The 15586-nt window shown below is 42.4% G+C and overlaps 1 protein-coding gene across 5 annotated transcripts in view; it reads left to right on the top strand.

The window, feature by feature from the left end:
* Positions 1 to 11675, top strand: part of cdk16 (cyclin dependent kinase 16) — a 28823-nt gene extending 17148 nt beyond the window's left edge. For 3 of the 5 annotated variants that reach the window (XM_014134594.2, XM_014134592.2, XM_045692981.1), the window contains 4 exons: positions 127 to 217; positions 326 to 403; positions 517 to 555; positions 3858 to 11675. In XM_014134594.2, coding sequence (XP_013990069.1) covers positions 127 to 217; positions 326 to 403; positions 517 to 555; positions 3858 to 3895 — 246 coding nt within the window. In that variant the 3' untranslated portion in view covers positions 3896 to 11675. The remainder of the gene's footprint in view (positions 1 to 126; positions 218 to 325; positions 404 to 516; positions 556 to 3857) is intronic. The other 2 variants (XR_006758498.1, XM_014134593.2) reach the window with 2 other exon arrangements.
* The last annotated feature ends 3911 nt before the right edge of the window (positions 11676 to 15586 follow it).

The raw sequence follows: 15586 nt of genomic DNA on the forward strand, positions 1-15586 counted from the left end.
GTGGCAACATTGTCGTCATTGAGAAACTCCCATCTCAGCTTTTTAGATAATCCTCCTGATCGTCCTGGAGGTGTTCGTTGCCATTAGCGACAGTAGAGTGAAGCTGTGTGTCCTTCTGTGTTTCAGTTTGAGGGAAAGAAGCGCATCTCAGCAGAGGAGGCCATGAGGCATCCATACTTCCACAGTCTGGGTGATCGAGTGCTCACACTGCCTGACAGTGAGTTGGCCTTCACTCCTCCACACATGACTCACACACATTATTAACAGCAGTGTAGTCTCATGTCGTTGGTAAATAATTGTATAATATGAATGTATCCTCTCCTAGCTACATCAATATTTTCACTTCAAGACATTCAGCTGGAGAAGGAGCCTGGAGGTAGAAGCAGCTCCTTGTCTGACTCAGGTCAGTTCCTCTCTTTACTGTCGTATTTCATCCCATAAACTAAATGTCTTATTTTAATGTCCCAACTTCCTTGTACAAAATGTAAACTTAATGGCTACATCACTGTGTTCCAGAGCTCGTACAGGGATGCCTAAGGTTCCGGCACACCTTAGGTATATTCAGTTCACTTCCTTCTCTCATGAGGAGGCCGCGAACCATCCCCTCCTTTCCCCTCTGATGCACTTCAATGTGTCAGTCTATCATCCCATGGCTTTTAACAATGAATATGTAACCATTCTCAAAACACCTCCTTAGATTTTGAGGCTAGAAGAATATTGTATGTCAAGAGTACTTTACATTATATTGAGTACTTTACATTAAATTGACTACTTTACACGATGTCAAGACTACTTTACACGATACTTGACATTTATTTACATGTGAACATCCATACAGAGCACATTAGGTGGTCTTCACTTTCAATGGAAATTCCCACAGTTCATCGTAATACACACTCATACACAATCATTTTAAGAAAGGAGAAGCAAAAGCAGTGCACTCAGATATTTAAGTATGCTAGGGTAGCTTTTTTATGCCAATTTATTTTGGCTCATGAACATAGCCTCAGACGTTTGTTAGAAATGAACACAAACAGCATCACTGAACAGCGCCTTGAATACAAGACTATCCTCGAACAAACACCAAGTCACATCAACAGGGCTAGTACACAGTACACTCCACCTCTGAATGGTTATAGGTTTTATTTGCTAAAATAGCTGTCTCTGGTTGGTCCCCTGTTCTTCCTGGTTGTGTTTGATTTGTTGAAAATCAAGCTCCGACTCCGACTCAGGAGCATTCAGTCCCCTGGTCATTATGCGTTGTAGTCAGCCCACCTCAGACCTGGTCATTATGCGTTGTAGTCAGCCCACCTCAGACCTGGTCATTATGTGTTGTAGTCAGCCCACCCCTCAGAACTGGTCATTATGTGTTGTAGTCAGCCCACCTCAGACCTGGTCATTATGTGTTGTAGTCAGCCCACCCCTCAGACCTGGTCATTATGCATTGTAGTCAGCCCCCCTCAGACCTGGTCATTATGTGTTGTAGTCAGCCCACCTCAGACCTGGTCATTATGTGTTGTAGTCAGCCCCCCTCAGACCTGGTCATTATGTGTTGTAGTCAGCCCCCCTCAGACCTGGTCATTATGTGTTGTAGTCAGCCCCCTCAGACCTGGTCATTATGCGTTGTAGTCAGCCCCCCTCAGACCTGGTCATGATGCGTTGTAGTCAGCCCACCTCAGACCTGGTCATTATGCGTTGTAGTCAGCCCCCCCCTCAGACCTGGTCATTATGTGTTGTAGTCAGCCCACCCCTCAGACCTGGTCATTATGTGTTGTAGTCAGCCCACCCCTCAGACCTGGTCATTATGTGTTGTAGTCAGCCCACCCCTCAGACCTGGTCATTATGCGTTGTAGTCAGCCCACCTCAGACCTGGTCATTATGTGTTGTAGTCAGCCCACCCCTCAGACCTGGTCATTATGTGTTGTAGTCAGCCCACCCCTCAGACCGGGTGAGTATGTGTTGTAGTCAGCCCACCTCAGACCTGGTCATTATGTGTTGTAGTCAGCCCCCCTCAGACCTGGTCATTATGTGTTGTAGTCAGCCCCCCCTCAGACCTGGTCATTATGTGTTGTAGTCAGCCCCCCTCAGACCTGGTCATTATGCGTTGTAGTCAGCCCACCCCTCAGACCTGGTCATTATGTGTTGTAGTCAGCCCCCCTCAGACCTGGTCATTATGTGTTGTAGTCAGCCCACCCCTCAGACCTGGTCATTATGTGTTGTAGTCAGCCCACCTCAGACCTGGTCATTATGCGTTGTAGTCAGCCCACCCCTCAGACCTGGTCATTATGTGTTGTAGTCAGCCCACCTCAGACCTGGTCATTATGTGTTGTAGTCAGCCCACCTCAGACCTGGTCATTATGTGTTGTAGTCAGCCCACCTCAGACCTGGTCATTATGCGTTGTAGTCAGCCCCCCTCAGACCTGGTCATTATGCGTTGTTGTCCAGCCGAATCAGCTTGCAGGCACCTGGCTCGCCACAAGGAGTCGCTAGAGTGCGATGGGACAAGGAAATCCCGGCCAGCCAAACCCTCCCCTAACCCGGACGACGCTGGGCCAATTGTGAGCTGGCTGTGACACAGCCTGGGATTGAACCTGGGTCTGTAGTGACGCCTCAAGCACTGTGCTGCAATGCCATAGACCGCTGAGCCAATCAGGAGGCCATGCTGTCTTTTACTGAGGAAAACAATTACTTTTTACCAAATGTAATAAAACACAGACTACTAAGCCCCTGCTCAACAATGAAAATCAATATCCAAATTATGCCCAACACACACATACAGTAAAAAATGTAAAGAGAAATCGATTGGCCTGTTGCTTACATAATCCAAATATCAGCCATGGATAAAATGTGTGTTGTTTTGTAACACAGCTATAATGAGAAATTCATCATTACATAATTTCCTGCATTAATTATTCATATGTCTTTCTGAGGGGTGTTCTGCTCTCTCACCCTAAACTCGTTCCTGTTATATCACAGAGGAAGGGTTAACCGTCCTGTAATCTAACTCCTGATTTAGCCTGAGGAGTCAGGAGTGGGGTGATAATGAGAGGGTGGATCTCTGACTCATTCTCATTTACAACACTGCTGCTATTCTATCTACTTGAAGCTTATCAACAATGCGGAAGGGAAAAGTACAGTTTACTTCAACTATGTTTGACGTTAATACTGTGGAATACTCCGTATAGTTTTTTTACATGCAAAAAATGTACCCCTTTCGGCCTCCCAGGACTTGGTGTATTTGAGATGAATTCAGAGTAATTTCCATTTCTCCCCTTCCTGACACACCAAAGGGGAATGCTGATGTGACACATTGCCTGTAGGGACCTTACCCACTGAGTTGTCCTGTATGAAAACCCTATGTTTGTTCCTGCTCCTCTCTCTCTCTCTCTCTCTGGGCCAACGCCCTGATAGATCATTCAGCATGGTTACTAAACACATTCATCTGTTTCAACACTGAATTTGTATTGTGGGCCCTGTTTTGACAATGCAAAGTGAAAATACGGCACTAGTGTCAAATAATACCGTAATGCTCCCAATATCTGTACTTGAATTTATTTTAAATATTTTTGTGACGTCCATGGAGGGCATGATGGTTTGGAATGTAATGATGCGGACACAAAACACACATTTGTGTTGAATTTTGACACAAGTGCTACTTATTTCCGTTGTCAATGTATCACTGTGTGTGCTGTATGTCTTCATACGGTATCTCCTTTGTCAGCAGCAGCACCTCTCTTACCCTGATGGAACCTTCTCCCTCTGGTCTCTGTTCAAGTACTTGTGATGATGATGATGACGATGAGTGTTCCTCCTGGGAACTGTCTGTCACTCCTCTCACTGTCTCTCTCTCCTCACAGTGAACAGCATATCTCGACGACAGAGCCTGCTTTTCTGAGTGGAGCGAGAGAGACGGACAAACGAGGGGACGAGAAGCTGAGACATTTCCGTGTGCGATGAAGGGATACATATTCATCTTCTTTATACCTTTTGAATTGTCATTGTCGGTCCATTTAGTGTTGAGAGAGGTTCACTAGCTGTTTACATGTAAGACGAGGCTGAGGAGGATACCTGTTTTTCTTCTTAGTTTGCTCTCAATATGCACTCTCTCCTCTATAGAAACGTTTACTGTCACAGACACACTTTTACCATCACGTATACTGTAAATGCTGACAGGCAAAGAAAGCCTTACCATTTTTCCCTTGTATAGCTAACTACTGTGATCTTTAGTTTACAGGCTGACATAATTGCAGTCCTGTATAATTAAATTTAGACATGTCAGGACATTCTTTGAATGCAATAATCATCACCCGTACATTTTAATGGATTTGGACCAAAGTTTTCAACTCACTTAAATTATGCACAATGATATGGTAATACCCCTAGCTAGAACCTTTTTATTTTTGATTGTATAATACCACAATGAAGGAATAATTCGAAAAATTACAAGGCTTGAATAAGTGAAAGTTAATTCGAGTTGTCTTCTAACTGAGGGAGGAATAATACGGTGAGGCTGTAGTGTCTCACCTTGGTCTTCCACACTCCCATTTCCACCACAGCAAGGTATTACAGTCTATCCCTCCCATTTCCACCACAGCAAGGTATTACAGTCTATCCCTCCCATTTCCACCACAGCAAGGTATTACAGTCTATCCCTCCCATTTCCACCACAGCAAGGTATTACAGTCTATCCCTCCCATTTCCACCACAGCAAGGTATTACAGTCTATCCCTCCCATTTCCACCACAGCAAGGTATTACAGTCTATTCCTCCCATTTCCACCACAGCAAGGTATTACAGTCTATCCCTCCCATTTCCACCACAGCAAGGTATTACAGTCTATCCCTCCCATTTCCACCACAGCAAGGTATTACAGTCTATCCCTCCCATTTCCACCACAGCAAGGTATTACAGTCTATCCCTCCCATTTCCACCACAGCAAGGTATTACAGTCTATTCCTCCCATTTCCACCACAGCAAGGTATTACAGTCTATCCCTCCCATTTCCACCACAGCAAGGTATTACAGTCTATTCCTCCCATTTCCACCACAGCAAGGTATTACAGTCTATCCCTCCCATTTCCACCACAGCAAGGTATTACAGTCTATCCCTCCCATTTCCACCACAGCAAGGTATTACAGTCTATCCCTCCCATTTCCACCACAGCAAGGTATTACAGTCTATCTCTCCCATTTCCACCACAGCAAGGTATTACAGTCTATCCCTCCCATTTCCACCACAGCAAGGTATTACAGTCTATTCCTCCCATTTCCACCACAGCAAGGTATTACAGTCTATCCCTCCCATTTCCACCACAGCAAGGTATTACAGTCTATCCCTCCCATTTCCACCACAGCAAGGTATTACAGTCTATCCCTCCCATTTCCACCACAGCAAGGTATTACAGTCTATTCCTCCCATTTTCACCACAGCAAGGTATTACAGTCTATCCCTCCCATTTCCACAACAGCAAGGTATTACAGTCTATTCCTCCCATTTCCACCACAGCAAGGTATTACAGTCTATTCCTCCCATTTCCACCACAGCAAGGTATTACAGTCTATCCCTCCCATTTCCACCACAGCAAGGTATTACAGTCTATTCCTCCCAGCTCCACCACAGCAAGGTATTACAGTCTATCCCTCCCATTTCCACCACAGCAAGGTATTACAGTCTATTCCTCCCATTTCCACCACAGCAAGGTATTACAGTCTATTCCTCCCATTTCCACCACAGCAAGGTATTACAGTCTATTCCTCCCAGCTCCACCACAGCAAGGTATTACAGTCTATCCCTCCCATTTCCACCACAGCAAGGTATTACAGTCTATTGCTCCCATTTCCACCACAGCAAGGTATTACAGTCTATTCCTCCCATTTCCACCACAGCAAGGTATTACAGTCTATTCCTCCCATCTCCACCACAGCAAGGTATTACAGTCTATTCCTCCCATTTCCACCACAGCAAGGTATTACAGTCTATCACTCCCATCTCCATAATCATTGAAGGGGGATATTAGTTTAGTACCAGGTACATTAGTCCAAACAGTGTCTTGGTGGCATTTGGGGGAAATCCTCATGTTGTATTTATTTATTTATTTTCATAATGCTGTGCTTGGCTGATATGGTACAATGGTTTGAAAGAAAAATGCAGCACTTCTGTTCTATTTTCACACAACATTTTACAGTTCTCTGAGGAATCCATAGCACTTACAGGAATTCTCCTCATTCTTGCAGGAATTCTGGAATTTGGGGAACCGTTGTACCAAAAACCTGGAGATGGAGATCTCTTTATTGATTATATAGACATGCATCCAATACAAATTGAGCTTCCTCAGTGAAACATCACAACCCTGATAGGTTTAATGACTCTTTTAGGGCACAGGGTACAGTATTGTTGGGTGTAATGTAATTGTGTTTACACATCTACCTGTTTGGAGTGAAAGAGACAGTCTGCAAATTGCCCCACTGTGTACAGAGTGATGTGTGGTCATCATTCTGAGGAGAGTGAGAGCGTGCACCAGACACAGTGTCACTACTTTTACACCGCCTGCTGATGTAGTTAGCCCACCTATTAACCATGGCTGTTGTTCTAAAGCAGTGGTTCCCAACCTTTTATCATTTACCTTACCACCAACTGAAATTTTTCTCTGCCGAAGTACCCCATGTACATTTTACCAGTAGGCCTATGGTCTCATGAGTCTTCTCAAGTACCCCCTGTGGATAGGCCAAGAACCCCTGTGGATAGGCCAAGAACCCCTGGTTGGGAACCATTGTTCTAAAGCACTTCAGTATGTGGAATCTGTGAAAACCAAAGTGAACATGCATAAAACTGTCATCTGAAATTTCTGGCTCGTCATTTTGAATGGGGATAGATGATGTGTTTCAATCCTCAAATAACCAAAGTATACATTTTTGGATTGAGGCGGTAACTTGGAGAGAAATGCAGTTGGTTATGAATTCTCACCATCTCAACCTTTGGGTTAGTTTGGTGGGTTGGGGTGTGATCCTAGCAGCGAGATGTTGTGAACTTAGTAAGTGTGAATGAGTGAGCGTGTGCTGTCTGGGTGTGTGTGTATGAGAGAGCCAGAGAGCGAGTCAGACGGTCAGAGCAGAGGATATGTGTCGTGAAGCACGGCAATGTTATATTGTGGAAAAAGAATATGGTATGTTGTAAATAACCGTAGATTATTTTAACGGAACCGAGCAGAGGACTGTGCAATGAGATGAGGATCCTCTTCTCATTATGTCATTTTGAAGATAAGAATATAGTTTTCTTACGATGATCATTGATTATATTGTTATTGTGTTCTTATTCTTTTAATGAGAAAAGGTTTCTTTGTTCATAGAATACATAATCGGTGTAGATATTTGGATTTTATGTTTATAATTTTTCTGTGATGGTGAAAGGGGCTCTTCCATATACGTTGTCATAAGAAGCATGGATATGTTGCCATGGAAGGGCTGACGGGTTGTGGTTGTGAAGTCGCCTCTTGTACCATTTTATATTTCGCAATAACTGTTGTACTACGCAATAACTGTTGTACAGTACGTGAGCCCTGTCCAGATTTCCCAGTGGATTGACTACTTTATATCTAACACAAAAACAATGAAGTCACAACTTTAAGTCGAACAAAAAAATACTGGAGACTGTTCTATTGCCCATTGTCACTTTTACATTTGGATTCAAATAGTGAGATTTTGATATCACTGTTGACAAAGCGCTTATTTTTTTTTTAAATTGAGCCAAGAAACAAGAAACCTCTTGTAGTTTCCAGTATTGATAAAACTGACATTTCTTTATAAAGCAAAACAAGTTCAATTCTAAGGTGTATGTGCCGAGGTTAAGACGGTGTTCTTCAGTTGTCAAGCAGAGTTGGATTACAGTTTGGACAATGCAATTTGGACAATGCAATGAGACTTGGTTTGGAAGCAGCTTTACCATACAGCCCAGCATATCTAATGGGCATGTGATGTGTTGATGAGGTTGAAAAGGTATGAACATGTACTGTAAACTGGTGTGTGTGTGTATATATGTAGGTACTGTACTGTAAAACATACAATTTGAAAAGGAATTTAAACAAACACAAGCAATACATTTGGCAAATGTCTGATGCAGAAGCCTGCCAAACAAGTTGGTGCTCTGATAGCGTTTAGGAATGGCATGTTATGGGGAGGCTGCAGTACACAGCATTGTGATAAGATGTTCTTCCTATAGTTGGTTGGGGAAACTGGGCCATATCCAGTAGGTATAACACTACAGGAAGTTGCAGATATAAATGGAATGTAGCCTATGGAGCAACCAACACATTAGACTGACATTTTTCTCTGACACGTTCTTCATGGCTGCACCTCTGAATATGTTTTAGATCTGTGTGTATATTGTATGGATATGTAAATGCTCAAGATGTTTTGTGAAGAGAATGTTTTTGGTTGATAGGCTCTGTCAACTGTGCGTAAAAACTGGATTTGCATATTCAAAAGCTCTTTGGATTGCGGCAATAGTTATTATTTTTCCATCTGAGCAGCGGTTTGGAAAGGACTACAGTGTAAATTCTCAAGTGAAATACCACACCATCATGAACCTGTGGTTATTATATCGGTGACACTGAAATACCACACCATTATGAACCTGTGGTTATTATATCGGTGACACACTGAAATACCACACCATTATGAACCTGTGGTTATTATATCGGTGACACTGAAATACCACACCATCATGAACCTGTGGTTATTATATCGGTGACACACTGAAATACCACACCATTATGAACCTGTGGTTATTATATCGGTGACACTGAAATACCACACCATCATGAACCTGTGGTTATTATATCGGTGACACACTGAAATACCACACCATTATGAACCTGTGGTTATTATATCGGTGACACACTGAAATACCACACCATTATGAACCTGTGGTTATTATATCGGTGACACTCTGAAATACCACACCATTATGAACCTGTGGTTATTATATCGGTGACACACTGAAATACCACAGATATATGGCTGACTGTTGAGAGCACCCTTCTGGGTAGCGATACACAATCTTCCAGTACTTGTCAGATGGACTAGATACAGCGAAAAACAGAGCTTGGCACATTTGCTTTATGGAAGCAAAATAATTCACGCAAATGCTTTACTTCTTCACAACTACATACATTTAGTCAGACAATATAAGAAAATATTTCCAGTCATGACAGTCACTAGGCCAATGTAATGTTTTCTCCTGTATTTATCCACTCTTCTGAGTGTCTCAATTGTTTAATGTAACAGTACTACAAATACTTATCCACAAATAATGCCACTCGGAATAGTATTTTATGAATGTAATTGTCCTCCTGAGGTTTGATTTAGCCAAAGTTTCACTTCAATTCAATGGGCGTGTATTAATGTTCTTCAGCACATCACGATTCTAGCTCACCCCAGTGAATTGGGAGGATTAAGACCATAATACTATAGACAGATTATTTTGAATGACTCATCATTTTACACAACGTGAGGAACTTGGTTATATGAGCTGTTAGTATATTCCCCATTAAAGAAGAATTCATTTTAAAGGCAAAACATTTACAAACCACCATTTTGAACAGATGATTACAGCATTGGTTGTGTAATTCTCCTTTTATAAAAAAATATTTTGGTGATATAATGCTTTGCTATATTGTCCGCATCTGTACATTTCAAATTTTATTACCTTTTGACTGGATTTATTAAGATATTTCATAGTCTCTACCGGTTGATATACTGTTAATCAACAAACAAATGTGTACAACACAGCTATAAATGCACGCCTCAATGTGTGTTGTAAAAGAGCTTTGCTTTTGGCTGCCATCAGCTTTTGCCTCAGTCCAATACCAAAGTTATCTGCAGTATTGCATGATATGATTCTTCCGAACTTTGCTCAGAAGCCGTCAAATTGCTCTGTGTGTCTTTAAGTCAGCCATTTCCTTCCAAGTAACTGCAAACTATAAATTGCTTTATTGAGTCCACATACAGTGCCGTGAAAGTCTTTGCCCCTTTCTGATTTTCTCTATTTTTGACATTGAATGTTATCAGATCTTCAACCAAAACTTAATATTAGATAACAGGAACTTGAGTGAAGAAATAACGCAACAATTACATATATTGTTTATTTAATAAACAAAGTTATGCAACACCCAATGCTCTGTGTAAAAAAGTAATTGCCCTTTTACACTCAATAACGGGTTGTGCCACCTTTAGCTACAATGACTGCAACCAAACGCTTCATGTAGTTGTTGATCAGTCTCTCACATCGCTGTGGAGGAATGTTGGCCCCCTCTTCCGTTGAGAACTGCTGTAACTCAGCGACATTTGTTGGTTTTCAAATATTAACTGCTCATTTCAGGTCCTGCCACAACATCTCAATCAGGATTAGGTCTGAACTTTGACAAGAACATACTAAAACTTAAAATGTGTTGCTTTTCAACTATTCGGATCTAAACTTGATTTGTGTATTTTGGATCATTGTCTTGCTGCATAACCCAGCTGTGCTTCAGCTTCAATTCACAGACGGCTGGCCTGACATTCTCCTGATACAGAGCAGAATTTATGATTCCTTCAATGATGGCAAGACATCCAGGTCCTGAGGCAGCAAAGAATCCCCAAACCATCACACTACCACCATCATGCTTCACCATTGGTATGAGGTTCTTACTGTGGAATGCAGTGTTTGGTTTTCAGCAGACATAACGGGACCCATATGTTGTCCTTAAAGTTCTACTTTTGAGTCATCTGTCGATAGAGCATCTTGATGATCATCCGGGTGCTTCCAGGTACTTATTTGGCAAACTTGAGTCAACTTTTGGGAGGACATGGGTCCCATTATGTCTGGCAAAAACCAAACACAGTACAGTAAGAACCTCATACCAACGGTCAAGCGTAGTGGTGGTGGTGGTGGTGGTAGTGTGATGGTTTGGGGATGCTTTGCTACCTCAGGACCTGGACGACTTGTCATCATTAGAGGAACAATGCTCTGTATCAGAGAATTCTAGAATTCTACAGGAGAATGTCAGGCCATCCATCCATAAGCTGAAGCGCAGCTGGATCATGCAGCAAGACAATGATCCATAACACACAATCAAGTCTACATGAAAATGGCTAAAAAGCAACACATTTTATGTTTTGGAATGGCCTAGTCAAAGTCCAGACCTAATCCTGATTGTGTTGTTGTGGCAGGATTAGATACGAGCAGTTCATGCTTGAAAACCCACAAATGTTGCTGAGTTAAAGCAGTTCTGCATGGAAGAGTGGGCCAAAATTGCTCCACAGCGATGTGAGAGAATGATCAACAACTGCATGAAGCATTTTGTTGCAATCATTGCAGCTAAAGGTGGCACAACCAGTTGTTGAGTGTAAGGGGGCAATTACTTTTTCACACAGAGGCATTAAGTGTTTCATAACTTTCTTTATTAAATAAGTATCAGATTGTTATTTGTCTACACAGGTTTTGGTTGAAGGTCTAATAACATTCAATATCAAAAATATGCAACAATTTGAAGAAATCAGAAAAGGGGCAAATACTTTTTCACTGCATTGTACCTGTTATGATTTAAGTATGGAAAAGTACCTTGAATATATAAATGTTGTAAGATGTTAATTCTATGTATTCAAAAATATATAGCTCAATAAAGTTGTACATTTCTCAAGATTGTTATCTGGTTTATGGTGTTATTCAATATTGTATATCACATTTAAATAAATTATCTGGGCTCCCGAAAGGACTGAACTTATCTAATATATAAACAACTTTTGGAAAGCTCATATTCTGAGCTAGCCATTAAAAAGTCCACAGATCTAATTGAATCTGAACAACTCAACTGAAACAGAAAATTTAAAAATATGACCTTGGAATCCTGTAATCCGAACCATCAATTTAAACATGTTTATTTTCTTCACAGATTGTATTTAACACCAAGGAAACGTTTTACGATGAAATTGGCCCCAACTCCCAACTGTTCACAGTGTCCCCTAAATCAGACACATTCCTTCATATGATGTGGGAGTGCCCTGCAGTTAAATGCTTCTGGGGCAAAGTTACAAAATTCAGTTCGAAGTGCATACATTTAAATATTCAATGCTTTGCATCTATAGTTACTTAACAATGATAACTCATTAAATCTCTCAATCACTCAGAGAAGATTACTGCTGGCACCACCTCACTTTCTCCCATTTAACCAGTGGATACAGTTACAATGAGAAGTTATAACAGAATTATCAACAGTGAGAATGAATGGTGCTAAGAAGGAACAATTGAGCCCTGGACAAATATACTTGACTCTGTAAAGAACAATCTCAGCTAAAGCCCAACACATACAAACTTTAGACTTTTGTTATTTTCTTTGCTTTCAGGCCCACGGGAATGGGGTGGTACTGATCGTTGTGGGGGAGGGCGGGGGGATTAGGGGGAATGTAAGGGGAGACTTGGGATGGATTGGTGGGCGCGGGACTGATACGCAACTTCAGTTGCTGGGTGGGATGGGAAGGGGTGGGGTGGGAGGCATGCTTTCTTCGGGTCAGGGAAGTGTGTGGGAGGGTATGTTTGTGTGCATTTCTTTCATTGTTTTTTGTACATGTCACCCTCTGGATTAAAAAAGAAACCTCAATAAGTTAGTAAAAAAATTGTATATCAGATCAGTCAGTGGGCTGGGATCAGCGGGCTGGGAATCTTCACAGACCGGTTCACCTGGTGAACTTCTTTTTAGATACAATAAAACAATTTTACAGATACAGTTGATATATTCAAGATGAAGAGATTTTATGTTATAATAATGTCCCAATCAATGATTTATAATGAACAAAAATATAAACGCAACATGTAAAGTGTGGTCTCATGTTTCATGAGTTGAAATAAAAGATCTCAGAAATGTTCCATACTCACAAAAATCATATTTCTCCCAAATTTTGTGCACAAATTTGTTTACATCCCTGTTAATGAGCATTTCTCCTTTGCCAAAATAATCCACCTGACAGGTGTGACAAGTCAAGAAGCTGATTAAACAGCATGATCATTACACAAGTGCACCTTGTGCTGGGGACAATAAAATGCCACCCTAAAATGTGCAGTTTTGTCAGACAACACAATGCTACAGATGACTCAAGTTTTGAGGGAGTGTACAATTGGCATGCTGACTGCAGGAATGTCCACCAGAGCTGTTGCCAGAGAATGTAATGTTAATTTGTCTACAATAAGCCGCCTCCAACTTCATTTTAGAGAATTTGGCAGTAAGTCCACCCAGCCTCACAACCGCAGACCACGTGTAACCACGCCAGCCCAGGACCTCCACATCCGGCTTCTTCAACTGCGTTACCGTCTGAGGCCAGCCACCCGGACAGCTGATGAAACTGTGGTATTGCACAACCAAATAATTTTGTCAGAAACCGTCTCAGTGAAGTTCATCTGCATGTTTGTCATCCTCACCAGGGTCTTGACCTGACTGCAGTTTGGCGTTGTAACTGACTTCAGTGGGTAAATGCTCACCTTCGATGGCCACTGGCATGTCGGCGAAGTGTGCTCTTCACGGATGAATCACGGTTTCTACTGTACTGGGCAGATGGCAGACAGTTGTATGGTGTTGTGTGGGCAAGCGGTTTGCTGATGTCAACTATTTGACCTAGATAGTTTGTGAGTATGCATTGATATGTAGGCTACGTGTGCCTTTTTAAAAATGCATGTAGTTCTGTCCTTGAGCTATTCTTGTCTAATGATGTTCAGTATTATGTAATTCTGTATTATGTTTTGTGTGGACCCCAGGAAGAGTAGCTGCTGCTTTTGCAACAGCTAATGGGGATCTTAATCCAGGTCCTGCAGTGCCTAGCTCCACTCCCACTCCCCAGGTGCTCTCATTTGTTGACTTCTGTAAGCGTAATAGCCTTGGTTTCATGCATGTTAACATTAGAAGCCTACTCCCTAAGTTTGTTTTACTCACTGCTTTAGCACACTCTGCCAACCCGGATGTCTTAGCCGTGTCTGAATCTTGGCTTAGGAAAACCACCAAAAACCCTGAAATCTCCATCGCTAACTACAACATTTTCCGCCAAGATAGAACTGCCAAAGGGAGCGGTGTTGCAATCTACTGCAAAGATAGCCTGCAGAGTTCTGTATTACTATCCAAGTCTGTACAATTCGAGCATCTACTTCTAAAAATTCACCTTTCCAGAAACAAGTCTCTCACTGTTGCCGCTTGCTATAGACCTCCTTCTGCCCCCAGCTGTGCCGTCGATACCATATGTGAATTGATTACCCCCCATCTATCTTCTGAGCTCGTGCTACTAGGTGACCTAAACTGGGACATGCTTAACACCCCGGCCATCCTACAATCTAAGCTTGATGCCCTCAATCTCACACAAATGATCAATGAACCTAACAGGTACAACCCCAAATCCGTAAACACGGGCACCCTCATAGATGTCATCCTAACTAACTCGCCCTCCAAATACACCTCTGCTGTTTTCAATCAAGATCTCAGCGATCACTGCCTCATTGCCTGCATCCGTAATGGCTCTGCGACCAAACGACCACCCCTCATCACTGTCAAACGCTCCCTAAAACACTTCTGCGAGCAGGCCTTTCTAATCGACCTGGCCGGGGTATCCTGGAATGACATTGACCTCATCCCGTCAGTAGATGATGCCTGGCTATTCTTTAAAAGTGCCTTCCTCACCATCTTAAATAAGCATGCCCCACTCAAAACATTTAGAACCAGGAATAAATATAGTCCTTGGTTCACTCCAGACTTGTCTGCCCTTGACCAGCACAAAAACATCCTGTGGCGTTCTGCATTAGCATCGAATAGCCCCCGTGATATGCAACTTTTCAGGGAAGTTAGGAACAAATATACACAGGCAGTTAGAAAAGCAAAGGCTAGCTTTTTCAAACAGAAATTTGCATCCTGTAGTACTAACTCAAAAAAGTTCTGGGGCACTGTAAAGTTCATGGAGAATAAGAGCACCTCCTCCCAGCTGCCCACTGCTCTGAGGCTAGGACACACTGTTACCACTGATAAATCCACTGTAATTGAGACTTTCAATAAGCATTTCTAAATCTAAAATCTAGAATCGGCTTCCTATATCGCAACAAAGCATCCTTCACTCATGCTGCCAAACATACCCTCGTAAAACTGACCATCCTACCGGTCCTCGACTTCGGTGATGTCATCTATAAAATAGCCTCCAACACTCTACTCAACAAACTGGATGCAGTCTATCACAGTGCCATCCGTTTGTCACCAAAGCCCCATACACTACCCACCATTGCGACCTGTACACTCTCGTTGGTTGGCCCTCGCTTCATACTCATCGCCAAACCCACTGGCTACAGGTTATCTACAAGTCTCTGCTAGGTAAAGCCCCGCCTTATCTCAGCTCACTGGTCACCATAGCAGCACCCACTTGTAGCACGCGCTCCAGCAGGTATATCTCACTGGTCACCCCCAATGCCAATTCCTCCTTTGGTTGTCTTTTCTTCCAGTTCTCTGCTGCCAATGACTGGAACGAACTGCAAAAATCTCTGAAGCTGGAGACTCATATCTCCCTCACTAGCTTTAAGCACCAGCTGTCA

The sequence above is a fragment of the Salmo salar genome, chromosome ssa13, assembly GCF_905237065.1.
Source record: "Salmo salar chromosome ssa13, Ssal_v3.1, whole genome shotgun sequence".
NCBI lineage: Eukaryota > Metazoa > Chordata > Actinopteri > Salmoniformes > Salmonidae > Salmo > Salmo salar.